At 48.1% G+C, this 13,424-nt stretch overlaps 1 protein-coding gene across 1 annotated transcript in view; it reads left to right on the top strand.

Moving 5' to 3' along the window:
- Window positions 1-4,465: 4,465 nt before the first annotated feature.
- The window catches only part of NPHS1 (NPHS1 adhesion molecule, nephrin), a 56,733-nt gene continuing 47,774 nt past the window's right edge, over window positions 4,466-13,424 (top strand). The window contains exons 1-4 of the mRNA XM_084816344.1: window positions 4,466-4,646; window positions 6,375-6,497; window positions 7,457-7,588; window positions 8,877-8,958. Coding sequence (XP_084672470.1) covers window positions 4,625-4,646; window positions 6,375-6,497; window positions 7,457-7,588; window positions 8,877-8,958 — 359 coding nt within the window. The 5' untranslated portion in view covers window positions 4,466-4,624. The remainder of the gene's footprint in view (window positions 4,647-6,374; window positions 6,498-7,456; window positions 7,589-8,876; window positions 8,959-13,424) is intronic.

Genomic DNA, 13,424 nt, shown 5'->3' with positions numbered 1-13,424 from the left:
TCCACTACAGCACTGCTTCCAATTCTATGATTCTATCATTGAGGCCCTGTAGTATTGATGCGAGCTGTCCTGAAATGTTTTATATTGAAAGACAGCACACATATCCATTAAGGGTGCAGTCCTATGGGATGCGCTGTGGGTACTCATAAGCCTCTGAACTTGGAGGCTTCTGAGTATCCTATGCCTCCGTCTAGTGGAGGCTTCAGGGAGGGGGAGGGAAGCAGGCTGCGGAATACCTCGTAGCCCCTTGTCCCCAGTCTCCTCCCCTCCCCTCCCCACCAGTAGTGTAGTGGCAAATTCAGAAGTGCAGTGCCCTTTCTTGACAGTCACAGCCATGCCCCCTTACAGCCACATCCCTTCTAAGATTACACAACCTTGTAAGATATACAGCCTTTAACTGGGATCCAAAAACAGTGCAGCTGAGAGTAAGGCAGTGGCATTTCAACTGGTGTCTGAGAAGAAATGCAGGGGTGTTAAAATCTTTTTCACTCACCCACCACCCACTGACAAACATTGTAGGTTTTCAAAATATGATCCTCTATGGAAGCTTCACCCTCTCAGCTCAGCCCACATGGACAGATCCCTTCTCATTTAAACAGCCCCCTTGCATGCTCCCTTAGTGCCCCACATTACCCATTAGCCTTCCCTAAGCTCCTTCATTCTATCTCTCCCCTCCCCCTCCAACAGAAACATCCACACACCCAGCTGGATTGAACTACACACACACACACACACACACACACACACACACGTGTAGTGGTAAATTTGGAAATGCAGGCGCTCATTGTGACAGTCTCCAAGGGCAGTCCAAAAATGTCAGGCAGCTGAGTCGATCCATATCAACATACCAGTTCTAGGAGTTTTCATCTCCACCAGGAGCACATCTTTGGTAAAGCGAATAGGTCTTAATTGCCCATTCCAGATCAAGGCATCCCAAAGACTTTGCATTCCAACATGGAACAATATATTGCTGCTTGGAAAATTCATTCCCCCCCACAGCTACAGTGAGGATCGCAACTAAGCTCAGAGGGAACAGGGAATCTGAGGGGGGTGGTAGCTGTCATCAGAGTCCCTGCTAATGATAAAGTGCGGGGGCTGCGTCCCTGCGAGCCCTGCCTCCATTACACCACTGCTCCCCATCCCTGGAAACTCCTCTTTTCCCCCATCTTTGTTTTACTTCTCTCTATGCTGGCTACAAGGGGGAGGGGGCAGGGAGCGTGGTTTCCTGGCTTCCAGTTTGGAGACCTGTCTATGAGCTCAAGGCCAGGAAACTGAACAATCCTATGCCCCCCCGCCCAGACACTGTCTAGGGGACATAGGATTGCTCCCTCTATGAATGAATGGGTCATTAAAATAAATGTAGTGGTGGTTTAGGTTCTGGGTTCAGAATCGGACTCAAACAGTGCTTATCAATGGGACCTTCTCAAACTGGGGAGAGGTAACGAGCAGGGTACCACAGGGCCCAGTCCTGGGCCCAGTGCTCTTCAACATTTTTATTAATGACTTGGAGGAGGAAGTGCAGGGAATGCTGACCAAATTTGCAGATGACACAAGATTGGGTGGGATAGCTAATATTTTGGAAGACAGAAACAAAATTCAAAGTGATCTTGATAGACTGGAGTGCTGGGCAGAAAACAACAGAATGAAATTTATTAGGGATAAATGCCAAGTTCTGCACCTAGGAAAAGGAAACCAAATGCATAGTTACAAGATGGGGGATACATGGCTCAACAACACTACAAGCGAGAAAGATCTTGGAATTGTTGTCGATCACAAGCTGAATATGAGCCAACAATGTGATGTGGCTGCAAAAAAGGCAAATGCTCTTTTGGGCTGCATTCATAGAAGCATAGCTTCCAAATCTTGGGAAATACTAGTTCCCCTCTGCTCAGAACTGGTTAGGCCTCATCTGGAGTACTGTGTCCAGTTCTGGGCACCACATTTTAAGAAGGATGCAGACAAGCTGGAGAGGGTTCAGAGGAGGGCAACAAAGATGATGAGGGGACTGGAAACAAAGCCCTATGAAGAGAGACTGAAAGAACTGGGCATGTTTAGCCTTGAGAAGAGAAGACTGAGGGGAGATATGATAGCACTCTTCAAGTACGTGAAAAGTTGTCACAGAGAGGAAGGCCAGGATCTCTTCTCCATCATCCCAGTGGGCAGGACACAGAATAATGGGCTCAAGTGACAGGAAGCCAGATTCCTGCTGAACATCAGGAAAAACTTCCTGACTGTTAGAGCAGTACGACAATGGAACCAATTCCCTAGGGAGGTAGTGGGCTCTCCCGCACTGGAGGCATTCAAGACGAGGCTGGACAGCCATCTGTCAGGGATGCTCTGACTTGGATTCCTGCATTGAGCAGGGGGTTGGACTTGATGGCCTTGTAGGCCCCTTCCAACCCTACTATTCTATGATTCTATTTTTGGGAACACCCTGCAGAATTGAAACCTCCCATTAAGAACCCCCCCCCCCTCCAAAGAAATAAAAATAAAAAACAAAACCAGAAATAACTTGTCTACAATTACATAGTCTTTTTTTTTTCAGGCAGGGGAAAGTAAAAAGAAACTTAGGGGAAGACAGCATGTTGCCAATCGTTCTACTGTTGGAGTGTAGCCTTAAGTGGTTCAAAGCCTCCTCCCATGCCTTGTGTGGGGCGGATACCTTATCCTGTGCAGTTTTCATATGTGCTTGTAAGGGATGGAAGTGGGCAGATCCTACAGCAGAGAGATGAGGAGGAGGGACCAGCAATGGAATTTCAGCCATCTCACTGACTGGGCAGTCCCATTTCTGGAGAGGCCATTAAGAGTGAGTCCGAGCATCTGTCACAAGGAACAAGGTAAGATCATAGAGAAGGATGGGGCGCAGCTCCAGATGGGCATGATTAATTGCATCAGTGTAGTCATTCATGTAATACAGGGCACATTTAGAGTGCATGGCACTTTCACATCTGTATCTTACCTATCCCCACAGCTTCATCCTCACTTCTCTTGGAGGAGAAGGCTACCAATGGCTACTAGTCTTCATGGCTGAGTGCTACCTCCAGTACCAGAGGCAGTGAGCCTATGTACACCAGTTGCTGGGGAACATGGGTGGGAGGGAGCTGTTGTGCTCATGCCCTGCTTGTGGGTTCCTGGTTGACAGCTGGTTGGCCACTGTGTGAACAGAATGCTGGCCTAGATGGACCCTTGGTCTGATCCAGCAGGGCTCTTTTTATGTTCTTATGTTCTCATGAGGGAAGGCTGTAAAGTGTGGGACTTGGTGGCACTCTTCAAATACCTGAAGGGTTGTTACATAGAAAAGAATGAAGACTTGTTCTCAGTGCTGCCCCAGAGGGCAGTTCTAGATGGGCTTAAGTTACAGGAGGGCAGATTTTGGTTGGACATTAGGAGAAATGTCTGGATGGTAAGACCAGTTCGACAGTGGAACCCAGTATCTAGTGGGGTAGCAGACTGTCCCTCGCTTGAGGCCTTCAAGCAGAGGCAGGACAGCCATCTGTTGGGGATGCTGTAGCTCTGGGTTTCCTGTATCCAGCAGAGGGTTGGACTAGATGGCCTCCAAGACCCCACCCAACTCTATCATTCGATGATTAACAGCTGTCACCCACAGTAGCTCCATGTTCAGAGGCAGTATTCTGCTGAATACCAGATGCTGGTGATGCAAGAACAGGGAAGCTCTGGTGCCTTCAGGCCTTGCTTGTAAGCTTCCCAGAACCATCTAGCAGGCCCCTGTCAGAAACAGAAGATTGGCTGGGAATGATGGGAGTTGTAGTCCAACACATTACAGGGACACCAAGTTAGGGAAGGCTGGATTAGGTGATCCAGCACTGTGATGATGAAGTTCCAGGTGACTGTCCTTATCTGTTGTTCTAACCCCACCCCGGGTTTGAGGCCAACATTGTCCATTGGATCAGATGGAGATGGGTCCCCCCGCCATGCACCACTCAGCCTCATCTTTCCCAACCATCTTTGTCTGACGATTTCTTGCAGATGCCCAACATCCTGAGATTCCGAGACTTACCTCTGGAGTGTCAGCAAGTAGAAAAGGTGCCCTGGAACCTGGCTGTCCTGCTCATCTGGCTCCTCCTGAACCTGACCAAAGAAGGTGAGTTAGTTCAGCAGAGGGTCAGAACGTGAACAGGAGTTTGTCTCAGGCAGCAAAATGTCTTGGCTCATCTCTACGCAGTCACCAAATGTGGGTGGGAGACCCATCAGGTCCTCTCCTGGTGACAAAACCATCAGGCAGAAGTGATACATTCTGAACTGGGAATTTGAGGTGTCCCCTGATTCTCTCTCTCTCTCTCTCTCTCCCCCTCCCCCCCTCTGCCATGTCCTCAGCTTAACTGAAGTAGAAATTCTTACTTACGATTGCTGAACTTGGAGGAAATAGGCAGTCCTTGAGTGAGCATAGCTGTTGACCAACTTTCATGCTTTTGGTCTGCTAGGTTGCCTTGCAGAGAACCTTCAACAGGCCTTCCGTGCGGAGCCGGATAACATCACCGTCCATGAAGGCGAGACAGCTCTGCTAAAGTGTGAGGTGGAGCACCCCTCTGGCCTTGTGCAGTGGGCGAAGGATGGGCTTTTGCTGGGCCCTGACCGGAACATCCCTAGGTTCCCCCGCTACAGCATGGTGGGAGAGCCTAACGAAGGTGAAAAGTCCCCTATTTGTGTGTGTGTCAAGGTGGGGACTGGCATCAGTCAATACTATCCATTAGGACAGGAGAGGGCAACCTGTTTTGGCTGGAGGGCCACAATTGTCAGCTGCAGAACCCTTTGGGGGCTGCACACATGAGTGGGGCTGCTGGTGGGTGGGGCCAGAACACACCCATTCTCACGCGCACCCATTCACACAGCCCTTCCTGCAGGCAAGATGCAGTGGGAAAACAGCAGTCCTGATCAGGATCACTGTGTGGGGGGGAGGCTTTACCCCCCCCCACCCCTGTGATCCCACAGGCAAGATCACAGCAATCTGTTCCCTGCTGCCCAGCTGATGGCTGATCAGCTGGGCAATGTGGAAAAATGGGTAGGGCTCTCCAGGTTGCCCACACAGTGGTTGCAGACTGCATGCAGCCCACAGACTCCCCACATGTGAATTAGGGGCACATGTCCGGTCCTGCTTTTCCACTGTAATGGCCCTCAGGCATGGCTAATGTGGGGGTGAGCTTACCTGCGCAGCTTGCAGTCCGCCCCAAGGCTGTGCTCACAGCACCAGAGGCCCAGGGACCTTTGCAGCAAGGTTCTTGATTATGATAATACATGAGAGAACACTAACTTCTAAGGAACCCTTGGGTCGGTGGAGGCTGGTGGTGGCTCTGACTTTGGTGGGGCCATGAATCCATTCTGGCTCTCAGTCAGAACCAGCCAGAACTCTAAAGTGATTATCCAAGGTGCTGAAGCTATTTTGGGGATAGGGCTCAGCACCTTGGATAGCTTCTTTAGAGTTCTGTCTGGTTCTGACTGAAACCCAGAATGCATTTACAGCCCCACCGAAATTGGAGCCACCAGCCTCTGCTGCCTAGGGTGGCGATGTGTCCTCTTTTGCCAAGGACGGTCCTCTATTTGAAGGGCCATCCTGTTCAATTGCAGTTTAAAGATAAAGAACCACCAGAACTGTTGCCCATCCAGAATTAGCACCAGGTCAGCACGCTGAACAGGCAGGCACGCAGGTCACCTGGTCACAGTCCTCTGCATGATGGGGAGATGCACTGAATTTCTATTTAAAGAATAGTAATAATGTCTAAATTTGCATGTATACATATAGATTGGCATATGCAAGTGTTATGCAAATTACTGCCCTCTTTTGTCCTCTTTTTTGGTGATGCATTTCCTCTTTTGGGAGGAGGGTCATAAGCCCCCCCCCCCCAGCTCCAAGGACTGTGCTAAGAGAGAGAAAAGGAGAGGACCCACCCAGACCTCCAGGAAGAAAGAGAACCTAAAACATGCTAGGGTCTCTTAAAATGATTTACACATATGCATACATCACAGCCCCATAGTTCCTGCTTTGCCTTTGTGAACCAGGTTTTCAAGGAAGGCAGATGAGAAAGGAGGAAGGGAGGGAAAGGACATGAAGAAATTTCCAAGCTTTGCTCAGCAATCATGAGATCTAGAAACTTGGTGTTTTTTTTAAATTGATAAACTGAATTGAATTTGGGATGCCAAATTCTGCTTTGTGCCATCAAAACCATGGTTATGGAGAATTCACACAGCATAGTGGGAGTGCTGGGAGGAGAAAGGACTGAAGAAATGTCTTCTCTGTTGGATGGGTGGGGGAGCTGGGAATCTGAGATCCATCACCCAACTAAGCTGGAGCAGGATTGGAGGGTGGATCCCAGGAGGGAAATGTCACTTAGGCTTGCATGTGTGTTCGGATGCTTCAGGCACGTATAACCTGCAAGTCACAAGGAGCCGGCTGGAAGATGACGCCTCCTACGAGTGCCAGGTGGGGCCCTCTGAGAGAAGTGGCGGCATCATCTCTCGCAGTGTGCAACTCACTGTGCTTAGTAAGTACCAGAGGGAAGCTGCAAAGGGCTGTGCTCTGCTGCTCTGACTCCTAATCAGATCAGTAGTGCTTCCTCCGTTCAGAAACAACCTCTGTTGAATGGGCAGCTGCCTTATACCAGGCCCGACTTTCTGCCTATACCAGAGTCACCCAGGAAGACTGTCAGGGGCCACATGCTGGAACTGGGCAGGGCTGAAGCCAGCAGTGGGTGGGGCCAGAACCAAAAGTGGGAGGGCCACTCCTTCTCTCTCTCTCTCTCTCTCCTTCCCTCCCCGTTCCCCCCCTCTGTCTTTCTGTCTCTCTGTCTCACACACACTCTTTCTGCCACCATCTTCTCTCTCTCTCTTTCTGGCACCCCCTCTGGCACCCCCTTCTCTCTCTCTCTCTGTCTCTCTCTTTCTTTTTCTTACAACCCTTTCTCTCTCATACATAAACATTCTGGAACCTGCTACTCCCTCCCTCCCTCCCTACACACACACACACACACACACACACACACTTACTTTCTGGCACAGCTCTCTCTCTTTCTGCCACCATCTTCTGTCTGTCTGTCTGTCTGTCTGTCTGCCTGTCTCTCTCCTCCTCTCTCTTACACCCCTTTCTTTCTCTCTGTCTCCCTCCCCAATCAGCAGTCTTTGGGAAGATGGACAGATTTCTATTCCCAGAGGTATGAATTTAGCTTGGGCTGGTGCCCTCCAAATGGTTTGGACTATAACACCCATAATTTCTGACCATTGGCCATGCTGGCTGGGGCTTATGGGAGTTGTAGTCTAAAACTTCTGGAGGGCACCTGCTTGCTGATCCCTGCTTTAGTGTCATCTCATCTCATCTCATCTCAGACTTTTGGTAATAAAGTTTTTAGACACGAAAGTGACTTGTGGTGATGCTCCTGGTCATGGAAGTGGAGCAGGGAAAGTACCTCCATGTCAACGTTTTCCACTTTGCTTCCTTTCCTTATAGTTCCCCCTAAGAAACCACTCTTTACCGAGTATGAGGCCAACAGCACCGTGACCTGGCTGGCTGGCGTGGAATACACTGTGCACTGCCAAGTGGAAGACGCCCGGCCTCCAGCTGAGATTGCCTTCAGCAAGGGTGAGGATGTTACCTGCAGCACCCCAATCATTCCCGAAGCTGGAGTTGTGGGATTGACCTGCTACATGCTCCCCACTTCCTCGAGCAGAGGGACGTTCCCGGGGCAGCACTGCACTGTGGTGCTAGGCTGAGTTTCCTTTGGATGAGGGAGAACTGGAGACTTAAAATGGCTTTGTAAAATTTGCTTCATTTACACATATAAAAGCAGAGCATAAGTGGGGGCAAAGAGGCACTCCTACAAGGCAGAAGATTTACCCGAGAGTGATGCGAACAGCCCCCAACAAGGCTGCCCCCCCGCCATGGCTGCATGATGCCTGCATCAGTCTGCCATGGCTGCATACCCCACTTTTAGCTAACTCCACCTAGAAACCCTCCCCGCTCTCTCTCCACGCGAAACTGACAACTGCTGTCTCCCACACAGGATCTGCTAAGCAGACTTCTTGGACTCCCCTCCCCCTTGCAGGTGAAATGACCATTCAGGGAAATATCCACTTACCTGGCAGGGGAGATACCTTGATCACGAAGGAGGATAAAGGATCATCCACAGCCAATTAATGTTCCTGTGGTGTAGTAGTTAAGCGTGTCTGACCATTTAGGTTAATCTACCAGCTTTATGGCCACAAATGGCGCCCACTACACCATTTGCTTCCCTGTTTATTGACGTGATAGGCTACACAAATATTTGCGAGGCCTATCGTGTGAAGAGGAATGCAAATGGCATCCACTACATCACTTAGAATCTTTAGAATCCAGCCTCATTGGAGTCCATGGTGGAATTCTCTGCCATCCCTAAGTAGCTGGCAGACACTGGAGCACAACCTACTGGGAAAGTCTGTTGCATGAAGTTCTTTGAAATGACCTGGAACCATGCAAGAGCATGGTAGGGTGTGTTAATTGGTGGAAAAGGGGGTGCCATTGTGGATTTTCCCCTTAGACACGGAACTGGTTCATGGTAGCTCTTTCCCCATGTAGCAGCTGAATTAGTTTGTTTCATATAATATCTTGTTTTTAAACAGACGGACAGATGCACACACACAATTACATCTATGCTAAACACGCACACACACACACCAACACACACACACACACACACACACACACACACACACACACACAGAGGAAGCTATAATCTTAATATAAACACTGAACATTAATATCAAAACCTTGTTTCATACCATGACAAGACCATGGGGGGGGGGCATTTTTGAGGACTACTTTGAGAGTTTTTGGAAGGTTGACACAGTCAGGGAATTTTGACTCCTCTTATCCATCGTCTTCTTCTCTCTAGGTGCCAATGAGCTGGCAGATGTGACATCTAGCATCCAACCTGGCTCCAGAGACAAGCTCTTCAGCACCGAGGCCATGCTGAAGTAGGAAGAGCCCTGAAGGGGTCCTAAGCAGCTGTAGGGCTAGCATCCCTGGCCCCTTAGTGTTTCTCTTCCTAATTGCCAGCATATTATTTAGCATGTCTGAAGCCATGTGGCTGAGTGAAAACCATGCTGGCTGTGGATGTAGAAGACCAGAGTTCAGATTCATTCATTCATTCATTCATTCATTCATTCATTCATTCATTTTATTTCATTTCTATACCCAATAGCTGAAGCTCTACCTTATCCATGAATTCTCTGAATGGTGTCCACATAGGGTGGTCAAGTGTCCTGCTATACATACGACATCTTTGAAGCATTTCCTCTTTTTTGGCCTCCCTGCCTACATCAAGTCACTCCTAGGGCCTAAATAGATGGTGACGTGCAAGATCCATGATCAACTTCCCAGTCTAAATCACCCCTCCACCAGCCGAGCTGGTATTAACCTTGCTGGACAAAAGGACATGGGCGATATAGGTCAGTGGAGGCTGGTGGCTCTGATTTTGGTGGAGCTGTGCATCCATTCTGGGTTTTAGCCAGAACCAGCCAGAACTCTAAAGGAGCTATACAAGGTGCTAAAGTCTATTCCCCAAATAGCTTCAGCACCATGGACAGCTCCTTTAGCATTCTGACTGGTTCTGATTAAAACCCAGAATGGATTTACAGCCCCACCGAAATTGGAGCCACCAGCCTCCACTGACAAAGGTATGAGTATCCCCCACCTTGCCAGTGGAGGCTAAGAGCAGCTTCTGCAGCAGATTTAGACTGGGGAAAAGGGTGGCCACTTACAAACTGCCCCCCAAAGAGGAAATACATTACCAAAAAGGACAAAAGAGAACACTGTTGTTGTTCAGTCGTTCAGTCGTGTCCGACTCTTCGTGACCCCATGGACCATAGCACGCCAGGCCGTCCTGTCCTGTACTCCCTCCTGGAGTGTGCTCAAGTTCATATTCATTGCATCGGTGATACTATCTAGCCATCTCATCCTCTGCTGTCCCCTTCTCCTTTTGCCTTCAATCTTTCCCAGCATCAGGGTCTTTTCCAGAGAGTTTTCTCTTGGTATTAGGTGGCCAAAATATTTGAGCCTCAGCTTCAGTATCTGTCCTTCCAATGAGCACTCAGGGTTGATTTCCTTTAGGATTGACTGATTTGACCTCCTTGCAGTCCAGGGGACTCGTAAGAGTCTTCTCCAGCACCACAGTTCGAAAGCATCGATTCTTCGGCGCTCAGCCTTCCTTATAGTCCAGCTCTCACAGCCATACATTACTACTGGGAAAACCATAGCTTTGATTAGACGGACCTTTGTCGGCAAGGTGATGTCTCAGCTTCTTACTATTCTGTCTAGGTTTGCCATAGCTTTCCTCCCAAGGAGCAAGCGTCTTTTAATTTCATGGCTACAGTCACCATCTGCGGTGATCTTGGAGCCCAAGAAAGTAAAATCTGTCACTGCTTCCATTTCTTCCCCTTCTATATGCCAGGAAGTGATGGGGCCAGATGCCATGATCTTCATTTTTTTAATGTTGAGTTTCAAACCAGCTTTTGCACTCGTCTCTTTCACCCTCAACAACAGGCTCTTTAGATCCTCTTCGCTTTCTGCCATTAGGGTGGTATTGTCTGCATATCTGAGGTTGTTGATAATTCTCCCAGCAATCTTAATTCCGACCTGTGATTCATCCAACCCGGCGTTTCTCATGATGTACTCTGCATATAAGTTAAATAAGCAGGGTGACAATATGCAGCCTTGTCGTACTCCTTTCCCAATTTTGAACCACTCGATTGTTCCATGTCTGGTTCTTACTGCTGCTTCTTGACCCTCGTATAGGTTTCTCAGGAGACAGGTAAGGTGGTCTGGTACTCCCATCACTTTAAGCATTTGCCACAGTTTGTTGTGATCCACACAATCAAAGGCTTTAGCGTAGTCAATGAAGCAGAAATAGACGTTTTTCTGGAATTCTCTTGCTTTCTCCATGATCCAGCGAAAGTTGGCGATTTGCTCTCTAGTTCCTCTGCCTCTTCGAAACCCCGCTTGTACTTCCGGTAGTTCTCAGTTCGCATACTGCTGAAGCCTAGCTTGTAGGATTTTGAGCATCACCTTGCTGGCATGTGAAATGAGCGCAATTGTGCGGTAGTTCGAACACTCTTTGGCGTTGCCCTTCTTTGGAATTGGAATGTAAACTGACCTTTTCCAGTCTTGCGGCCATTGTTGAGTGTTCCAAATTTGTTGGCATATTGAGTGCAGCACTTTAACAGCATCATCTTTTAGGATTTTAAATAGCTCAGCTAGAATACTGTCATCTCTGCTAGCTTTGTTGTTACTAATGCTTCCTAAGGCCCACTTGACTTCACTCTCGAGGATGTCTGGCTCAAGTTCAGTGACCGCACTCTCATGGCTATCAGGGACATTCAGATCTTTCCTGTATAGTTCTTCTGTGTATTCTTGCCACCTCTTCTTAATCTCATCTGCTTCTGTTAGCTCCCTGCCTTCTTTGTCCTTTATCATGCCCATCTTTGCACAAAACGTTCCCTTGAGATCTCCAATTTTCTTGAAGAGATCTCTAGTCTTTCCCATTCTGTTGTTTTCCTTGATTTCTTTGCATTGTTCATTTAAGAAGGCCTTCTTGTCTCTCCTTGCTATTCTCTGGAACTCTGCATTCAGTTGGATATATCTTCCCCTTTCTCCCTTGCTTTTCGCTTCCCTTCTTTCGTGAGCTACTTGTAAAGCCTCATCAGACAGCCACTTGGCTTTCTTGCACTTCTTTTTCTTTGGGATGGATTGAGTTGCTGCCTCCTGAACAATGTTACGGACCTCCGTCCATAGTTCCTCAGGCACTCTGTCTATCAGGTCTAATCCCTGAAATCTATTCCTCACCTCCACTGTATATTCATAAGGGATATGATTTAGGTCATACCTGAATGGTTTAGTGGTTTTTCCTATGTTCTTCAATTTCAGCCAAAATTTTGCAATAAGAAGCTCATGATCTGAGCCACAGTCAGCTCCAGGTCTTGTTTTTACTGACTGTATGGAGCTTCTCCATCTTTGGCTGCAAAGGACATAATCAATCTGATTTCGATATTGACTATCTGGTGATGTCCATGTGTAGAGTCGTCTCTTGTGCTGTTGGAAAAGAGTGTTTGCTATGATCAGCGTGTTCTCTTGGCAAAACTCTATTAGCTTTTGTCCTGCTTCATTTTGTACACCAAGGCCATGCTTGCCTGTTATCCCGGTGATTTCTTGACTTCCTACTTTAGCATTCCAATCCCCTATGATGAAGAGGACATCTTTTTTTGGTGTTAGTTCTAGAAGGTGTTGTAGGTCTTCATAGGACCGATCAACCTCAGCTTCTTCGGCATCAGTGGTTGGGGCATAGACTTGAATTACTGTGATGTTGAATGCTTTGCCTTGGATTTGTACTGAGATCATTCTATCGTTTTTAAGATTGTACCCCCGTACTGCTTTTCCCACCCTTTTGTTGACTATGAGTGCGACTCCATTTCTTCTAAGGGATTCTTGCCCACAGTAGTAGATATGATGATCACCTGAATTAAATTCACCCATGCCTGTCCATTTGAGTTCGCTGATTCCCAAGATGTCCATGTTCAATCTTGCTATCTCATGTTTGACCACCTCCAGCTTACCTTGATTCATTGATCTGACATTCCAGGTTCCTAAACAATATTGTTCTTTACAGCATCGAATTTTCTTTTCACCACCAGACACATCCACAGCTGAGTGTCCTTTCGGCTTTGGCCCAGCCGCTTCACTCTTTCTGGCGCTACTTGGAAATATCCTCTGCTCTTCCCCAGTAGTATATTGGACACCTTCCGACCTGAGGGGCTCATCTTCCGGCATCATCTCTTTTAGCCTTGTGATACGTTCCATGGGTTTTTCTTGGCAAGAATACTGGAGTGGGTTGCCATTTCCTTCTCCAGTGGACCACATTTTGTCAGAACTCTCTGCCATGACCTGTCCGTCTTGGGTGGCCCTGCACAGCATAGCTTATGGCTTCACTGAGTTACACAAGTCCCTTTGCCACAACAAGGCAGTGATCCATGAAGGAGAAAAGAGAACATAAATGTGCATAAATGTACATATACTAATCTATATGTATAGATGCAAATTTAGAAAGAATTATCATAATGTAAAGATGGCTTAGTGGTTAAGATGCTGAACTGCAGACCGGAAGGTTGGCAGGACAGCAGTTCGAGACCCGAGTGCTGCGTGACAGAGTGAGCTCCCGTCTTCAGTCCCAGCTCCTGCCAACCTAGCAGTTCGAAAGCAAGAAATTGCAAGTAGATAAATAGGTACTGCTTTGGCGGGAAAGGTAACAGTGTTCCGTGCACCTCGGTGCTCAGTCATGCTGGCCACATGACCATGGAAGCGTCTTCGGACAGCGCTGGCTCTTCGGCTTAGAAATGGAGATGAGCACCACACCCTAGAGTCGGACACGACTGGTTGGGGACACCTTTAC

This window comes from Heloderma suspectum, chromosome 10, assembly GCF_057233095.1.
Source record: "Heloderma suspectum isolate Gila_16-S chromosome 10, 16-S_ref, whole genome shotgun sequence".
Taxonomy (NCBI): Eukaryota; Metazoa; Chordata; class Lepidosauria; order Squamata; family Helodermatidae; genus Heloderma; species Heloderma suspectum.
Note: the sequence above shows the minus strand (reverse complement) of the source record. Positions and strands in the feature narration are given on the sequence as shown.